The 15,835-nt window shown below is 36.6% G+C and overlaps 1 protein-coding gene across 6 annotated transcripts in view; it reads left to right on the top strand.

The window, feature by feature from the left end:
* The window catches only part of LOC127544845 (adhesion G protein-coupled receptor E3-like), a 214,069-nt gene that overhangs the window by 49,676 nt on the left and 148,558 nt on the right, over positions 1-15,835 (top strand). The window contains exons 8-15 of one of the 6 annotated variants that reach the window (XM_051971705.1): positions 5-198; positions 289-447; positions 1,585-1,779; positions 6,515-6,750; positions 9,813-9,879; positions 10,717-10,808; positions 12,582-12,762; positions 15,122-15,217. The exons of 3 other annotated variants lie outside the window; for them this stretch is intronic. In XM_051971705.1, coding sequence (XP_051827665.1) covers positions 5-198; positions 289-447; positions 1,585-1,779; positions 6,515-6,750; positions 9,813-9,879; positions 10,717-10,808; positions 12,582-12,762; positions 15,122-15,217 — 1,220 coding nt within the window. The remainder of the gene's footprint in view (positions 1-4; positions 199-288; positions 448-1,584; positions 1,780-6,514; positions 6,751-9,812; positions 9,880-10,716; positions 10,809-12,581; positions 12,763-15,121; positions 15,218-15,835) is intronic. 2 more of the 6 variants (XM_051971706.1, XM_051971707.1) reach the window with 2 other exon arrangements.

Genomic DNA, 15,835 nt, shown 5'->3' with positions numbered 1-15,835 from the left:
ACAGGTGCAGTTGTTTTTATTTCTTACAATTCCATTGGATCCATAGTAAATGAGACATTTATCTCCAAGGAAAATCTTACCATCAATGAAAAACTAGAAAATATTTATCTGAACTCCAAGGTAGTGAGTGGGACAATTGGATATAGGAATAATAGTTTCCTATCCACACCTGTCATCTTCACTTTTCAACACATTCATGTAAGTAGAAAGTAACTGGTTTCCTTCTTATTTCTGAACTTCCCGCTCTTGAATTCTGATATACCATAAATCATGTCCTTCTCATTCCAGATGAAGAGTGTGAAAGAAAAGCCTCTTTGTGTTTACTGGGATAACACAGTCTGGTCCAACAAAGGTTGTGAAACCATCTCTTTCAATGACAGTCACACTGTATGCAGCTGCAGTCACTTCTCCAGCTTTGCAGTACTCATGGCATCTGTGGAATTGAAAGTAGGTTGAATCAAATTAATTTGATTTGATGTCCTTTACAATTCATCTCTTATCCACCTTTCCAGCCTTATTATACATTATTTTATATTATATGTCACCTTCATGAACTCTGTGGTCCAATCAAACTGGCCACCATTTTATCTCCCATTTCCATGATTTTTCAGACTGTCCTCCACGTCTGAGATGCTCTTTCTCATTACTTCTGGTTCTTAGAATCATTGGAGCAGCTTGAACTCCACAAGATCTGAATGATTCCTTCCTCCTTAATCTGCTAGTGCCTTCTTCTAAATAACCTCCTATTTATTTTGCATATATTTCTATGTGTATATGTTGTCCAGATGGTTTTCCACTAAGGAACATACCCTCCTTGAGGGACAGGAATGGTTTCATTTTTTTCGCTGTACCTCCAGAGTCTATCTCATGTAGGACCCAAAACATAGAGGTCTCTCAATAAATGCCTGCAGATATTGCACCACATGTAAGAGACCATCTATCATAGATACCAATATATACTCATCTTGGAGTCATTAACTCCATTTATTACATGGGTATATTTTTTGCTTTAAAAAATATAAATTCCCTGAGAGCAGGAATTGTCTTTGTATCCCCAGGACTTATCACAATTCCTGGCATAAAGGAGGTGCTTAATAAATGCTTGCTGATCAAGATAACTTTTTTAAAACAATTTCTTCACTTGCAAAATGAGGATAATATGTAATTACTCACTTCACATCTCAAAATGGATTATTAAATTCACTGTTCAAAACTGAAATCATTGTCTTTCCCTCCAAATTCTTCTCTCTTCCCAGCTTGCTACCACCACCCTTCCAGTTACCCAGATTCACAGCCCAGATGTCAGTCACAGCTGAATTTGTATCTGAAAGATTCAGTCAAAGGGGGAATAATGTAATCTGTAGTGGTACAAGTCTGTCTGTATGTGGTAAATAAATGCCATTGCACAAACACACACACACACACACACACACAACACACACACACACACACACACACATATATTCCACTGATGATCCAGAAGCATCTATTAAAACCAACATAAGCATGTGAATCTTGAAGTCTTCTAGTAGACAGTAGCAAGGCTCAAAATGATGACCACTGTTCTTCTCTTTCTGATCAAAGGAAGATTTCGTGCTGACTATCATCACCTATGTGGGGCTGGGCCTCTCCCTGCTGTGTCTCTTTCTGGCTGCCCTCACCTTCCTCCTGTGTCGAGCCATCCGGGGCACTGGCACCTTGCTCCACCTCCAGCTCTCCTTGTGCCTCTTCCTGGCCAACCTCCTCTTCCTCATCGGAATTGAACGAACAGAACTTAAGGTAGTAGGAGCCCTTGAAATTCTTTCCTATAGAAATCAAATGCAGCTATTTTGCTGGTAAGGTACATGGGTCACAGGGAAGACAGATGTGATAATAGCTAATGACTGTATGGCAAACATTTAGTTCAATTATGTTGAGGAGGCACTTTTTTGGATAAATATTATTTGGTAAGAATTTTTGCCTGGGAAAGTGAAGCAGCATGGCAAAGTGGATAGAGTGGAGTAGAATCAGAGTCTCCTAGTTTGAAATCCTATCCCTTACACTTGTGTAACAAAGAGTAGATCACATAACTTCTGAATTTCAGTTTTTTCATTTACAAAAGGGAGATAATTAAACTAACCTGACTTGGTGGTTGTGAGAATTCAACAATTTACAAACCTAAAATATTCCCATATTCCAACTTTAGTTGTGAAGATATGGCTCTTCCCTCCAACAATGCCCGCTTCTTCTGCTTGTGTCCTTCACATACTTTCGTAAATCCTCTACCTATCACAATACTCTCATGGACCATCCATCTAGTTGTCCCTGACTCACCGTTTACTTCCTTTCTAGTCAAGGACTAGATGAGAGAATAGAAGAGGGATTTAATATCCCCTAGTGGCCCTAACCCTAACCCTACCTATAGTGCCTTGGACCAGAGTGATAGAGGTGATCAGACTGGGCTTAGAGACCAGGACCAAAGGAAGAGGAAAACTCAGGGCCAACCTGGAGGTTATGCTGTTGGGACAAAGTAGGAGCCTCAGGCCTTAAGAGCACTCCTTGCCCCACCCATCACCAAAGGGAGACCAGAAGTTCTGCCCAAGAGGAGAGAAAAGGAAAGAGACTCCTTGACCTGCACATTTGAAGAGTTTTATTTCCCCTAAACCACCATAACTTCCTTGTGTAGCATAATTTTGATTCTCCTGTGGATATTTTCCAGAATTCCTCGATTTCCTCAGTCTAGTATAACACAGAAAATGAACTATCTTCACATCCATGAATATTTGGGTTCAAGTTTCTCTCTCTGGCACATAGAGATTGTCTCAGTACTCTGGATAATGCTGCAGATGCCAACTTACAATTCTAGAGGGAGCTTCCTCACCTTGGAATTCCATATGCCATCAGTTCCCCACAGGAATCAAAGTTAAACACTCCGGCTGTTACACTTTATGAATATCAATGAAGAAGAGGGGGAATGGCTTTGTTTAACCCTAGAATGAGTTACAAAAGGAGGTTGTAAGATTTCCATCGGCTCTTATACATAGCAAATATGTAGCTTGTAATTTATACGCTAAAATGTGAGGTCCTTAAGAGAGGGCACACTTTTTTTTTTTTTTTTTTTTTTGCTGTTTGTTTTCTTACTACTTAGCATAATGCCTGGCAGATAGTAAGCACTTTATAAATACTTGTTGAACAACTTCATGTTCTGCACAGAAGGCATGCTCTCCACATTCATTGATGACACAAGACTAGGAGTGATTGTAAAATACCAGATGAAAGTTAGGATCTAAAATTATATAGATGGACTAGAGCATTGGGCTGTGTCTAATAAGATCGAATTTGACAGAGATAAATACAACATCTTATAGAATCAGCTTTACAAATTCAGTCAGGGGAGATAGAAAAGGACAATAGAAATAAAATAATCATACTTACAGAAAAAAATCTAAATTGAATGTTGCAAGTTTACTTTAAAAAAAAAGAAAAAGAAAGAGGGGCAGCTAGGTGGTGCAGTGGATAGAGCACTAGCCCTGAAGTCAGGAGTACTGAGTTCAAATCTAATCTCAGACACTTAACATGTTCTTGCTGTATGACCCTGAGCAAGTCACTTAACCCCAATTGCCTCAGAAAAAAAAAAAATGAAAAGAACATGCCTCAAAAGAAGGGATAGGAGAAACTACCCCTCCCTCCTTCTCTTTATGGAAATAAGAGGTAATTAGATTGTAAACTCATGAAGGGCAAGCATTGTCTTTTGCCACTTTTTGTATCTCCAAGAAATTAATACAGTAGTTGGCAAATAGTATGTACTTAATAAATGTTGATCAATTGATCAATAGATTCACCTCTGTGGTACATTGTATATGTTTTTAAACTTTTATGACATAAAGTTCAGTTTTGCTGATTTTTCCTTTTTTTCTTTAAGGCTATTTGTTATAGGGAATGGAAATTTTGATGATGTAAAAAAAATAACTAACATTTATTTTTAAAATAAAGGAAAAAACAAGGGATCACAGAGATTAATTGGTTGACTTCAAGCTCATTGTGAAACAACAGCACCATAAGGTAGCCAGATAGAGAAGTGATAACCCCACTGTGTTCTGCTCTGAGCAGGACTCATTTCTGGAGGATTGTGTTCAGCTATGCCAGAGTTTTTTTTTTTTTAAGAAAGTCAGTGATAGTTCTAGAATGGTGAAGAATCTCAAAAGCATTTCATATGATGACTAGTTGAAAATAATGAGGCTATTTAGCCTGGACAAAAGAAAACTTGGGTCTTGACTCTATGTTCAAAAAGACTTTCTCACTGGAAAATGAATGGATGCCCATCAATTGAAGAATGATTGGGTAAATTGTGGTATAGGAATGTTATGGAATATTATTGTTCTATAAGAAATGACCAGCAGAATGATTTCAGAAAGGCCTGGAGAGACTTACATGAACTGATGCTGAGTGAAATGAACAAAACTAGGAGATTATATACTTCAACAATAATACTGTATGAGGATATATTCTGATGGAAGTGGATATTTTCAACAAAGAGAAGATCTAATTCAGTTCCAGTTGATCAGTGATGGACAGAATCAGCTACACCCAGAGAAGGAACGCTAGGAAATGAGTGTGAACTGTTTGCATTTTTGTTTTTCTTCCGGGGTTATTTTTACCTTCTGAATCCAATTCTTTTTGTGCAAGAAGAGAACTGTTCGGTTCTGTACACATATATTGTATCTAGGATATACTGTAACATATTCAACAGGTATAAGACTACCTTCCACCTAGGGGAGAGGGTGGAGGAAGGGAAGGGAAAATCAGAACAGAAGTGAGTGAAAGGGATAATGTTGTATCATTACAAATTACCCATGAATATTTTCTGTCAATAAAAAGTTATAATTTTTTAAAAATGCATCATTAAAAAAAAGACTTTCAACAATGATGGAAAGAAGTTGCAAAGAAGTAAACTTAGGCTTGATGTTAGGATACATCTGTAATTTGTTGTTAGTGTTCAATTGTTTTCAGTCATGTCTCAATGATAATGACCTAGTTCTGTTTTTTTTTTTGGGGGGGGGCAGAGATACTAGACCAGTTTTCTTTATTTCTTTCTTCAATTCATTTTACAAATAGGGAAACTGACACAAACAGCTTTATATGATTTGCCCAAGGTCACACAGCTAGTAAGTGTCTGAGTCTGGATTTGAAGATGAATCTTCCTGATAACAAGGCCAGTACTGTATCACCCTAAAGTTATCTAAAAGTGGAATGAGCTGCCTTGGAAGGTAATAGATTCCTCCTTCTTGGACATCATTAGGCAGAGAACAAAGGATCTTTTATTTAATATATCATAGTAACAATTTCACTCTGGTGTGGGTTGAACTCAGTGGCTCTTGATATTTCTTCTAAGGCTAAAATTATTTGATTCTGTGATTAAAATGTAGTAAATTATCATCTTTCTTGAATGATTTAGAAATGTACCTATTGAAAGGCAGAGGATAATAATAATAATAACTGAAATTACTATATTTTAAGGTGTTGGGCAATTTCTCAAGAGAACTGAGGTAGAGGTATACCCACCAGCTAGGATCCAAAATATGCCCCAAGAAAGGAAGTCAAAATAGAAATATAAGGAAATGTTTCAACATATTAAGGCAAGTGCAGATAGTCAATAAGTAGCATTGTGGCAACTTAGGATACATAAATAACACTATTCACAGGAGAAGGGAGAATTATTGAAAGGAAGAAGGAGAAGGGACTCCTGGAGGAATATTTGCCATGCAGCAATCGGGATTTGTTATCAGGAGTATATTCCCTGTTCAGGGACAGGATACTTTTACCATTGTGAAAGTCATCTCTTTAGACAAAATTACAGGATTGAGGTAACTATTTAGACCAAACCATATGTGTCCCTTATTCAAGGACAAGTATTTGCTACTTCAGAGGAACAGACCATTCATTTTTTACTGAATGCTTGTGTCATTATTACATTATGTTTCTTCTTTGATAATAGGTGGAGACTTTCTTTAATTATGTCATCAGATAATTGGGATGGGAGAGGTCCCTACATTATTAGTCAATGAAAATTTTGTGATCCCTATATTTTCTCCACAAAGCTTTGCAAAGTTCTTTATACAGATTATCATTTGAGCCCTCAAATAACCATATAATAGAAATGACAAACATCCTCACTACACAAATGACTTCATTGGAAAGACCTCAGAAACCATCTAGTTCAAGAATTTCATTTTACAAATGAGAAAATGGAGACTTATTGAGTTTAAATGAATTGTTTTGAGTAAAATAAATATCAAGAACCATAAGCAGGATTCAAATCAAAGTTTTCCTGACACAGGTCAAAAAATTTAGTCTACCACCATAGCCTCAGAAAAGGGAATTCTCAGGGTCACTTAGGATTCTGAGGCTTTATTTATATCAAAAGATCTAGAAAGAAAATAAAATAGCATTTTCCTTTCTCTATCCACTCTGGTAAGTTGTAGACATTCTCTTCCATGTACACATCATTCATCTCGGCCTTATCTGTTTCTTTCAGATTATGTGTTCCATCATAGCTGGGGGATTGCACTACCTATACCTGGCTGCCTTCACTTGGATGTTCCTGGAAGGGCTGCACCTTTTCCTCACTGTCAGGAACCTCAGGGTTGCCAATTACACTGGTGCCAGCCGGTTCAAAAAGAGATTCATGTATCCTTTTGGCTATGGAATTCCAGCTGTGATCGTGGCTGTGTCAGCAGGAATTGTCCCCCAGGGATATGGGACAAAACACTAGTGAGTGGGGCACAGCATTTTTATTACTGTGCATTAATCTACATATTCAACTGGTATTCTGGAGTTAAAAATTTTTTATTTGTTTCCTAATTTGTTCAAAATCCAAGTTACCTTTCCCATAAGGATGGATTCTAATACCCTAAGATTCAGTGTCCAGCCATTTCAATTCAATGCCTACTCCTATCTAAGTCCATGTTAAGTTTTGCCTCTATTTATAAATATCTTTAAATTAGAGAAGTGAGGTTCAGGAAGTGAAGAGCAAGCAGGTTCCAATTCAAATCATCCATTTTCTAAGCACCTACAACCTATAATTTGCACAGCATTGCTCTCTGGGACTGAACAAAGATGCAACACAATAAGTCCTTATTGTTGGGTAGCTTCCAGTCTATTAGACATGTTCCTCAATAATCCATGTGTGAAGTGTTTCTCTTTCTTCCCCTGACCTCTTAGAATCTCCAGCCTCTTAGGCTCAGTTCAAGGATCTCCTTCTGTAGAATAACCCATACACTAATGGCCTCCTGCAATGATTTGTATTTCTGTTGTATATAATTTGTATTTACTTGTTGTGTATATGTTTTTGCCCCCAGAAGAAATAAGCTCCTTGAAAGAAGGGACTGTTTCATTTTTGCTTTGTTCCTGTGTCCACTGTGCTTAGGCATCCAATGACAAATGAAATAGTTCCTGCTCTCAAGGAGTTTGTACTCTATTACACATCTACTATGCCATATCTCCTCTCTTGCCCATCCTGAAGCAGATTATATATAAAGCCAAAAGAATGTTTGTGTGCCCTTTATACAAATTTGGGATATCATTCCCAGGTTTTCCCATCTTCATTCAATACCATTGGTCCAGACAAAATCATAATGATTAACTATGGACATGATAATGGCGTGAATAGACATAATGCATATACCAGATGATTTCATGTTGAAACAATTGTTACTAAGACAGTCATTCAACAAACACTTTAGCCAACACACATTTATTCAGCACATGTGAAACACTGTGCTTAATGTACTCATTAAGAATGTGCTCAATGCCAGGGCAGACAGAATGCTTAGCTAAGATATAGTCCCCAGACTTCCTGAGCTCACACTTCATTTAGGGTAGGAATAAGGTACAGGAAGAGAAAGCTAATAAAATAAAATGTGGAGTGATAAATACATCAGGGAGAAGCAAGAACAGTATTTTGTAAGGTAATAAATAAAGACCAGGAAGAGGATTCAGGAATGGAGCAGAGATCCTTGGAATTCAATAGCAAAATAGAAAAGGAAGGTAGTCTGGATATAGGAAACAGCCTGAGCAAAGGTTTTGAAGCAAGAATATGACAGATACATTGGTATCACCTGAAGCTACCCTTTGAGATATCTCTGCACATGGTGCTTAATCAATGAATACTTATTCCTAGTTAATCTCTGCTATTCATGAAGAACTTCTTACTCTTTCAGTAATGCTTCTGTAGAACTACTATGCTCTTGATACATTGACTACAACACAGAAACCTGTGCTGTATCAGAGAAGAAAAAAAATGTTGCTTCTGATGCTATCCAAGAAGGCCTTGCAGCCTTTGAAGAAAAGTTTTCTTATTTCTGTACTATAGGACAATAGAATCTAGATCAGTTTAGCTGGTTCCCCAGAGACTTAGGTCATCCTTCACATGTTGATTCTCTTGTTAAATTTCTGTTTGCTAACCTTTATCTTTGTTAAATATCTCTTTACTCTTGCCCCCAGCTACTCAGCCCAGGTGGTATCCAAGATAATAGTTTATCAGATGTGGTCATCAGTGTTCCAGATACTGCCTTGAACCCAGTGGAGAAATATTGCTCTGAATCCAACTTGATCTGTCTTCTTGAGTTGCCATATTTTCTAGAAATTGGAACCAGAGTGCTAAGGAGACTCCAAATGTATTAAAGATAAACCTTCCCCCTACCAGCTGACATAATTTGTTGTTTGTATCTCAAGCTGGACTCCATATGTGCTTTTGGGAGCCAAGAAAGGGACCAGTCTTTAGTAGGCTAAGAAACTGCTTATGTAGCTGGGACCCTTTTAAATAAACATACCCACCATATCTTTTGGTCTAGCAGTTCCCAAGGGTGAAGAATGTGACTTTTGCTATCACCTTGCTCTTTTCCTTCAGCAGGGGTTTTATCCTTCACCCTCCTTTACTGTACCTTTTCTCTTCCATTACTATTCCCATTTAGGAGAAGATTTATGTTTCCTCCTCCTTCTTTTGTTGCACTTTCATAAATATGAAAATTTCTGTTTGGAACTCGAAATCTTTGCATTTACTTAAGCTTCCACATGCACATTCATTTCTCTTATAATGAACCTAGTTTTTGTTTCATTAAGTTCTGATTGATTATTGGCCATCTCTAGCATTCAGCACAGCGCTTGGTATATAGTAGGAGATTAATGAATCTTAGTTGACTTACTAGATACTAAGTACAGTTGTTCCCACTTTGTTGAAGGCAAGTAAGAGCTATCAGTGCCCTGAGGACAGACTAATACCTGTATCTAGCTACAGTCAGTTTCTTCCTTTTGTTATAACTAACATCTTCACACTAGAGTTTTTAAATTCTTTTTATTTGGTTAATGTTTTAGGGCTGTTTCTCCAATCAGATTTTAAATTTCTGGGAAACTTGTGCAATTGTTGGCGAAGTGAGCTTGGAATCTAGTGATCTAAGTTGGAAACCCAGTTTATAACATACTACTGGGTAACCTGGGGCAAGTTGATTCACTACTTTGGGTCTTCGTTTCTTCATCTACAAAATAAGAATAATAGCATTTCTACAGTCTAATGCACAGGGTTTTCAGAAGGGCTTGGAAAATCTTAAAAGGCCTTAGAAATGTGAGCTATTATTAATTCTTATCAATCCAACATGTTTGTATAAAACTGTTCCTATGTATCAGGCCCTAAGTGAATTTCTTGGGTTACAAAGATTCTATTGGGGAGGAGATATTCTCCCTAATCTTGACTTCAATACCCAAATCTCCAAAGCCAGGATGGATATTGCAATACAAAAATGCTCATTTGTTGATGCTGTTATTTCCTTTTGTTCCAGTTGTTGGTTAAATCTACACATGGGATTTATCTGGAGTTTTATAGGACCAGTGTTTTTCATCATCTTGGTAAGTCAAAAAACAATTTTTATTTTCTGCTTCTGTCAAAATGAGCTGAAAATCAAAATAAGTTAGTGGGTGGTGGAGATAGCACTGGATTTGATATCACAAAACCAGAATTCAAATCTAGATTTTTCTGCTTAATCCCTAGATGACATTGGACAAGTTATTTAGTCAATCAATAAATTCATATAAGTGTTTACTTTAGGCTAGGCTGGGTGCTAGGGATAGTAAGACAAAAGCATAGTCTATATTCCCAAGAAGTTCATATTTTAATAGGGTTGATAACAAGCAATTAAATCTGTACACTTATGAAATATATAGGATAAATAGGAGATATGAATGGAGGAGGCAGAGGAAATTGGGAAAGGTCTCTTATAGAAAATGAGATTTGAGCTGAGTCCATTGGTTATCAAAGAATGGTCCATATAACCATACAGGGACAATAGTTTTGTTCTCAAGGTCAAAACTATTTTCAAAATAATTTTCCACTATTCATTAATTTTTAACTCTCTGTGAGATTTCTTTTGAAAAAAATTGAGGTTTTCTTGGCAAAGATAGTGGAGTAGGCTTAGACATTAGCTGTATAATCCTGGCCAAGTCAGTTCACCCTGTTTGTCTTGGTTTCCTCATTTGTCAAATGAGCTGAAAAAAACCACTCCAGTATCTTTGCCACAAAAACCCCAAATGGGGTAATGAAGACTAAGACACAACTGAAATCACCAAACAATAACAACAATGCTAAGGAATGAGCTCCTAGGTCTATTGGTTGCATGATTATAACCATGTTGATTATAAATATTGATCCCCAAAGTTTGGGTCAAGCATTTCTTACAATTCCTACAGATCAACTTATCTTTTTATTTGACAACCCTATGGATTTTGAGAGACAGACTTTCATCACTCAACAAAGAAGTGTCCACTATCCAAAACACCAGGTAAGTTGCTCAGCCCCTTCCTTGCCTTAAAAGTCCAGGGAATTCTGGATAACCTGTAGAAGACAATATCACTCTAGTCTTCCCTCTGAGATCCTTTCCAATGCTGATGCTCTGTGAACTCTGTGTGCTGAACTGATTTGACATTTCTACAGAATATTTCTATTGGATAATAAAATAATAGTAATGAAAAGGAAGAGCAGGAGAAGAAAGAAGTAAAGGAGGAGAAAGATGGTTCCCATTTCTAGATATTTTAAAGTTAATAAAGCATTTTTCTAACTACTGTTTTTCAAGGTATTCCTCAATAGATACTATCCCATTTTAAGAAGAATAAATGACTTGTCCATGGTCCCCTAGCTATATAAGTTGCAGGGATAGGATTTGTACATAGGCCTCTTGACTTCAAGTCCAATTTTCTGTCCACTAAAACAAGTGGCATCTCTCAACAACTCCATTTTTGCATTCTGATCCAGAATTATCATTAAGCCCTCAAAGAAAAGTTGATACTGCCAGGTGGAAATCAATCAACATTGTATAGGAGACAATTAGAAAAGTGTAATAGTCTATCTTAGTAGGTAATGAGTTTCCCACCAAAGGAGATTTCTTTTACCACTTTTGGAAGGAACATTTGCTCCAATATAAGTAGTAATAGACAGCCCCTGTGTTCACTTCCATGTTGAAAATTTTATGGGGAAATGTGATTCATTTATAAATATCTATTTCATATGGTTTTTAAAAAAGTATTTTCAAATTAAATTATCTTTTTATCATGACCTTTGCAGTAACTAAAAAATGAACATTTTAATATACTTTTAACAAAGTATTTCTTTTTAAAATAGCTGTATATAACAGAAATCCATAGTTTCATATACCACTTTTTAAGAAACTATCTATTGTACAAGAATAGGTAGCTTTAGCTATACTATAATAACAATTTAAAATTCACATTTAATATGCTCTTCATAAAGTTAAGTGCCAGAACATTCAACTCTGTTTTAACTATTAATTCATTTCTCCAAATCTCTCTTTTATAGTAATAAAGCTTAGGTTTTTTATACCAGCAAAGCCAGCCTTAAATAAAGGTGTTCAAAAAGAGTTCTTAGGAATAGGGGAGAAAGGAAAGAAGGAAAAAAATTGTATAGGACCTATTATGTGCCAGGCATTGTACTAAGTGCTTTTTATAAAAATCATCTCATTTGATAAGAGGTTATGAATTATTTGTGCCCAATCTGTGTTAAAGTTTTCTAAACTCAGTTAGATCGGATCAGCCATAGTTGGACACTCTATACTTTGATTCTAACATAGTAATGTCATTTTGGTCTGTAAAAGGCTGAAACTCTGAGTTGATGTACTGGGATTGGACAACAGAGCAAAGGCAAATTACCTATTGGACAATACTCTATTAGAATATGCTTGAAAAATAGCCCTTCCCACTATTCTGTGCTGGTTCAATCTTTTGGTGTGTACAGAGAATTATGGGAAGGATTAGGGAGTGGAGTAAGACAAGCCAGAGTCAATTTGGCGGCAGAGGAGAAGGAAGGTTGTGGAGATCCTGTGCCTATTCCCTTCACTTCTACCCCTAAAGACCAGGAATAAAGACGAACGACTTTTGCTTATTCTGACTCCAGCTGATTCTAAGGTATGCAGGATGCTCGGTCTTCACATTGTCCTCTTTGGGAACAAAGGACAAGAACCAAATAGGAATAAGATGTGTTGAGTTGAGTCTAAGATAAAACATGAAACATGAATCTCATCTTTGCCTCTTGGATTTTACAGGACCCTGACATTTAAAGCCCTAGCTCAGCTCTTCATCCTGGGCTGCTCTTGGAGTCTTGGCTTCTTTCTGATTGACTCTATAGCTGAACCAATCCGATTAATCATTGCCTATGCCTTCACCATCATCAATTCCTTGCAAGGAGTCTATATCTTCCTGGTACACTGTGTCCTCAATCGCCAGGTAAGAAGGGGCTTTCATCCTCTTATCAGCTTACATGAAGAATCCCATTTCCAAGAATTACAAATTCATAGAATCTCAGTGTGGAAAGGACCTCAGGGGCCATTTAGTCTAATCCACATTGGAACAAATGTCCCCTTTGTTTTGTCCCCATTTTGCCTTTGTGGAAATAACCTGTCACTCACTGAGACAGTCCATTTCATACTTGAAATGCTCTAGTTCCTAGGAAGTGTTTCCTTATTTCAAGGCTAAATTTGACTCTTTGTAACCTCCATCCTTTGCTCCCATTTGATGGGTACATATTATCTTTTTTCTGATACATTGTATTCTTCAAACATTATCTTTGGAGGAGAAACTCCTTTTGACCAAGAACTTCCCTCATTTTCAATCTTCCAGTTTCCTATCACTTGAATAAAAGTTTTGTTATGATCCCCTTACTCCATTTTCTTGATGGAAAAATAGTTTTTGCCAGAGCAGACAGTAACCTGTTTGGCAATCCTTCTCAATTTTTCATAAAACTTTCTCTATTTTCTTGATTACAATATTAGTTTCTTCCCCCCTCCAGAAGGAATTTAATATAGATATATTCATCTAACCTTCTGTCAAATTATCAATGGTAAGAGAGAAAGACAGAAAGAAAGAAAGAAAGAAAGAAAGAAAGAAAGAAAGAAAGAAAGAAAGAAAGAAAGAAAGAAAGAAAGAAAGAAAGAGAAAGAAAAAGAGAGAGTGAGAAAGAGAGAGAAAGAAAAGGAGAAAGAAAGAAAGAGAGAGGCAGAGAGAGAAAGAGAAAGAGAGAGAGAGAGAGAAAGAGAAAAAGAATGAAAGAGAAAAAAGAGAAAGAAAGAAAGAGAAAGAGAGAGAGAGAAAGAAAAAGAGGAGAGAGAAAAAAAGAAAGAGAGGAGAAAGAAAGAAAGAAAGAAAGAAAGAAAGAAAGAAAGAAAGAAAGAAAGAAAGAAAGAAAGAAAGAAAGAAAGAAGGAAGGAAGGAAGGAAGGAAGGAAGGAAGGAAGGAAGGAAGAAAGAAAGAAAGAAAGAAAGAAGAAAGAAAGAAAGAAAAAAAGAAAGAAAGAAAGAAAGAAAGAAAGAAAGAAAGAAAGAAAGAAAGAAAGAAAGAAAGAAAGAAAGAAAGAAAGAAAGAAAGAAAGAAAGAAAGAAAGAAAGAAAGAAGGAAGAAAAGAGGTCACCTGGGGTAATGACAAATTTATAGAAAAAGTCACTGCCAAGATCATGTGGACTTTAACCCTACCAGCTCATCTAGGGAGGGGTTATTTCTTTCCATCTACCTGTAGAGATCCAGCAAGAGATTGCCTGTAAAGTTTTGATTCTTCTTGAGGTTCAGATGCCCAGTTGCCTAATCCCCTTAGATGCCCAATAGGGTAATTCCTAATTCTCTCACTAAGTTCACGCTAACAAAATGTCTGGAAGTGTTTCATCTGTTGTCCAATCTATATAATAAAAATTCTTATCCTCACAAAACTCCTCTTATAGAGATTTTATGATGGAAAAGTAAAATAAATGAGTCCTGAGCCCAGATCTCACATTTAGAGTAGATTTGCCATTTCTTTATCCAGTTCATTTTACAGATAAGGAAACTGAGGCAAGCAAAGCTAAGTGAATTGCCCAGGATACACAGGAAGTACATGTTTTAAGTCCAGATTTGAATTCTACCAGGTCCAGCATTCTGTCCACTATACCACCCATCTTCCCATTAATCCATGCTAACTCTCATCATATCCATCAGCAGAGTAATAGCATTAAACACTTACAACTCCTTTGCTCTCAGCTCCTGGGTTTATTTTTCAAAGGATCTTTGCTAATATAATTTCATTTTTTCTTATAAGCCCCTGTGAGATGTGTAGGACAAGTGACATTAACAAAAACCCTCTGGTCATGAAGCAATAGTGTTACACAATTGAAGGATGAGAAATATTCCATGATTCCATCAGAATCAAGATGAAAGTGCTTGAAGAGCCAGTGCCGTGGTGACTTTAATTTAGTTTTACAAATGAGAAAAGTAGGAAGAATTGGATTTGGAGTGAAGGACCTGACATTGAATCCCAGGTCTGCTTCTTACTATCTGTGTGACTCTGGGCAAATCATTTTAATTTCTTCAGATATAAAATGAGTTCACCAGACTGAATGATTTTGAATGCACCTTCAAGCTCTAAAACTTAACCCATCTTATCTAAGTCATACAGAATATCAGTGAAAAAAGAGATAATGACACATATACATGTGTGTATGCATGCATACACAACACACAGACATACACACATACACACACACACACACACACACACACATACTGCCATTTTGATTATGTGGTTGCCAAAACTAAATTCTCTGCCCTTCTGAATCTTCAGGTTCAAGAAGAATATAAGAAATGCTTTAAAAGAAGTAAGAAAAGGACTGAAACAGATACCTACGTGCTGTCTTCTTCAACCAGCCACACCAGAACAGTAAGACTATTTCTTTATCACTTATCATCATTGTCCAAACCAAACACCACGACTTTGTTGGAGTTCTTTGATTCTTTGTTTGCCAATAATAGTGTGACCTAGTCACTATCCCATCATTGACTAAAAATGGCAATTTCTCCTGATACCTTTCTGAGACTCAAAGTAAAATTGCTACACAAATTGAAAGTAGTTTTTGAATTCCATATTGGAACCATCCAGAGTTCAAAGAGTTGTAGAAGCTGATAGCAACCTGAATTAATTTTCAAATTTTACTTTGAAGTAAGTTTAGTTCAACCAAAAAAATGAAATCCTATATATAGGAAGAGCTGCTCCTGAGAGAAAGGACCTTGGCTCTACATACTATACCAGAAAGATTTTTCATTCTCATGAGTGAGAGATTGTGTAAAACTTCAAGGGCCTCATCACGTACTTATCTTGGAGTGAAATATCACTTCACAAGATCTGGGGTAGGGTGGAAAAATCTATCAGAGAGCACTGAACAAAGTATGAGACAAACTTATACATGTCTTGCCCCAGGCTTATGAATAGATTTTAGCATCTTCTTATAAGATTTTTTTTGGCTGAGGCAATTAGGGTTAAGTGACTTGTCCAGGGTCA

Source organism: Antechinus flavipes, chromosome 1 (genome assembly GCF_016432865.1).
Source record: "Antechinus flavipes isolate AdamAnt ecotype Samford, QLD, Australia chromosome 1, AdamAnt_v2, whole genome shotgun sequence".
NCBI lineage: Eukaryota > Metazoa > Chordata > Mammalia > Dasyuromorphia > Dasyuridae > Antechinus > Antechinus flavipes.
This window is presented reverse-complemented; position numbering and strand designations above follow the sequence as displayed.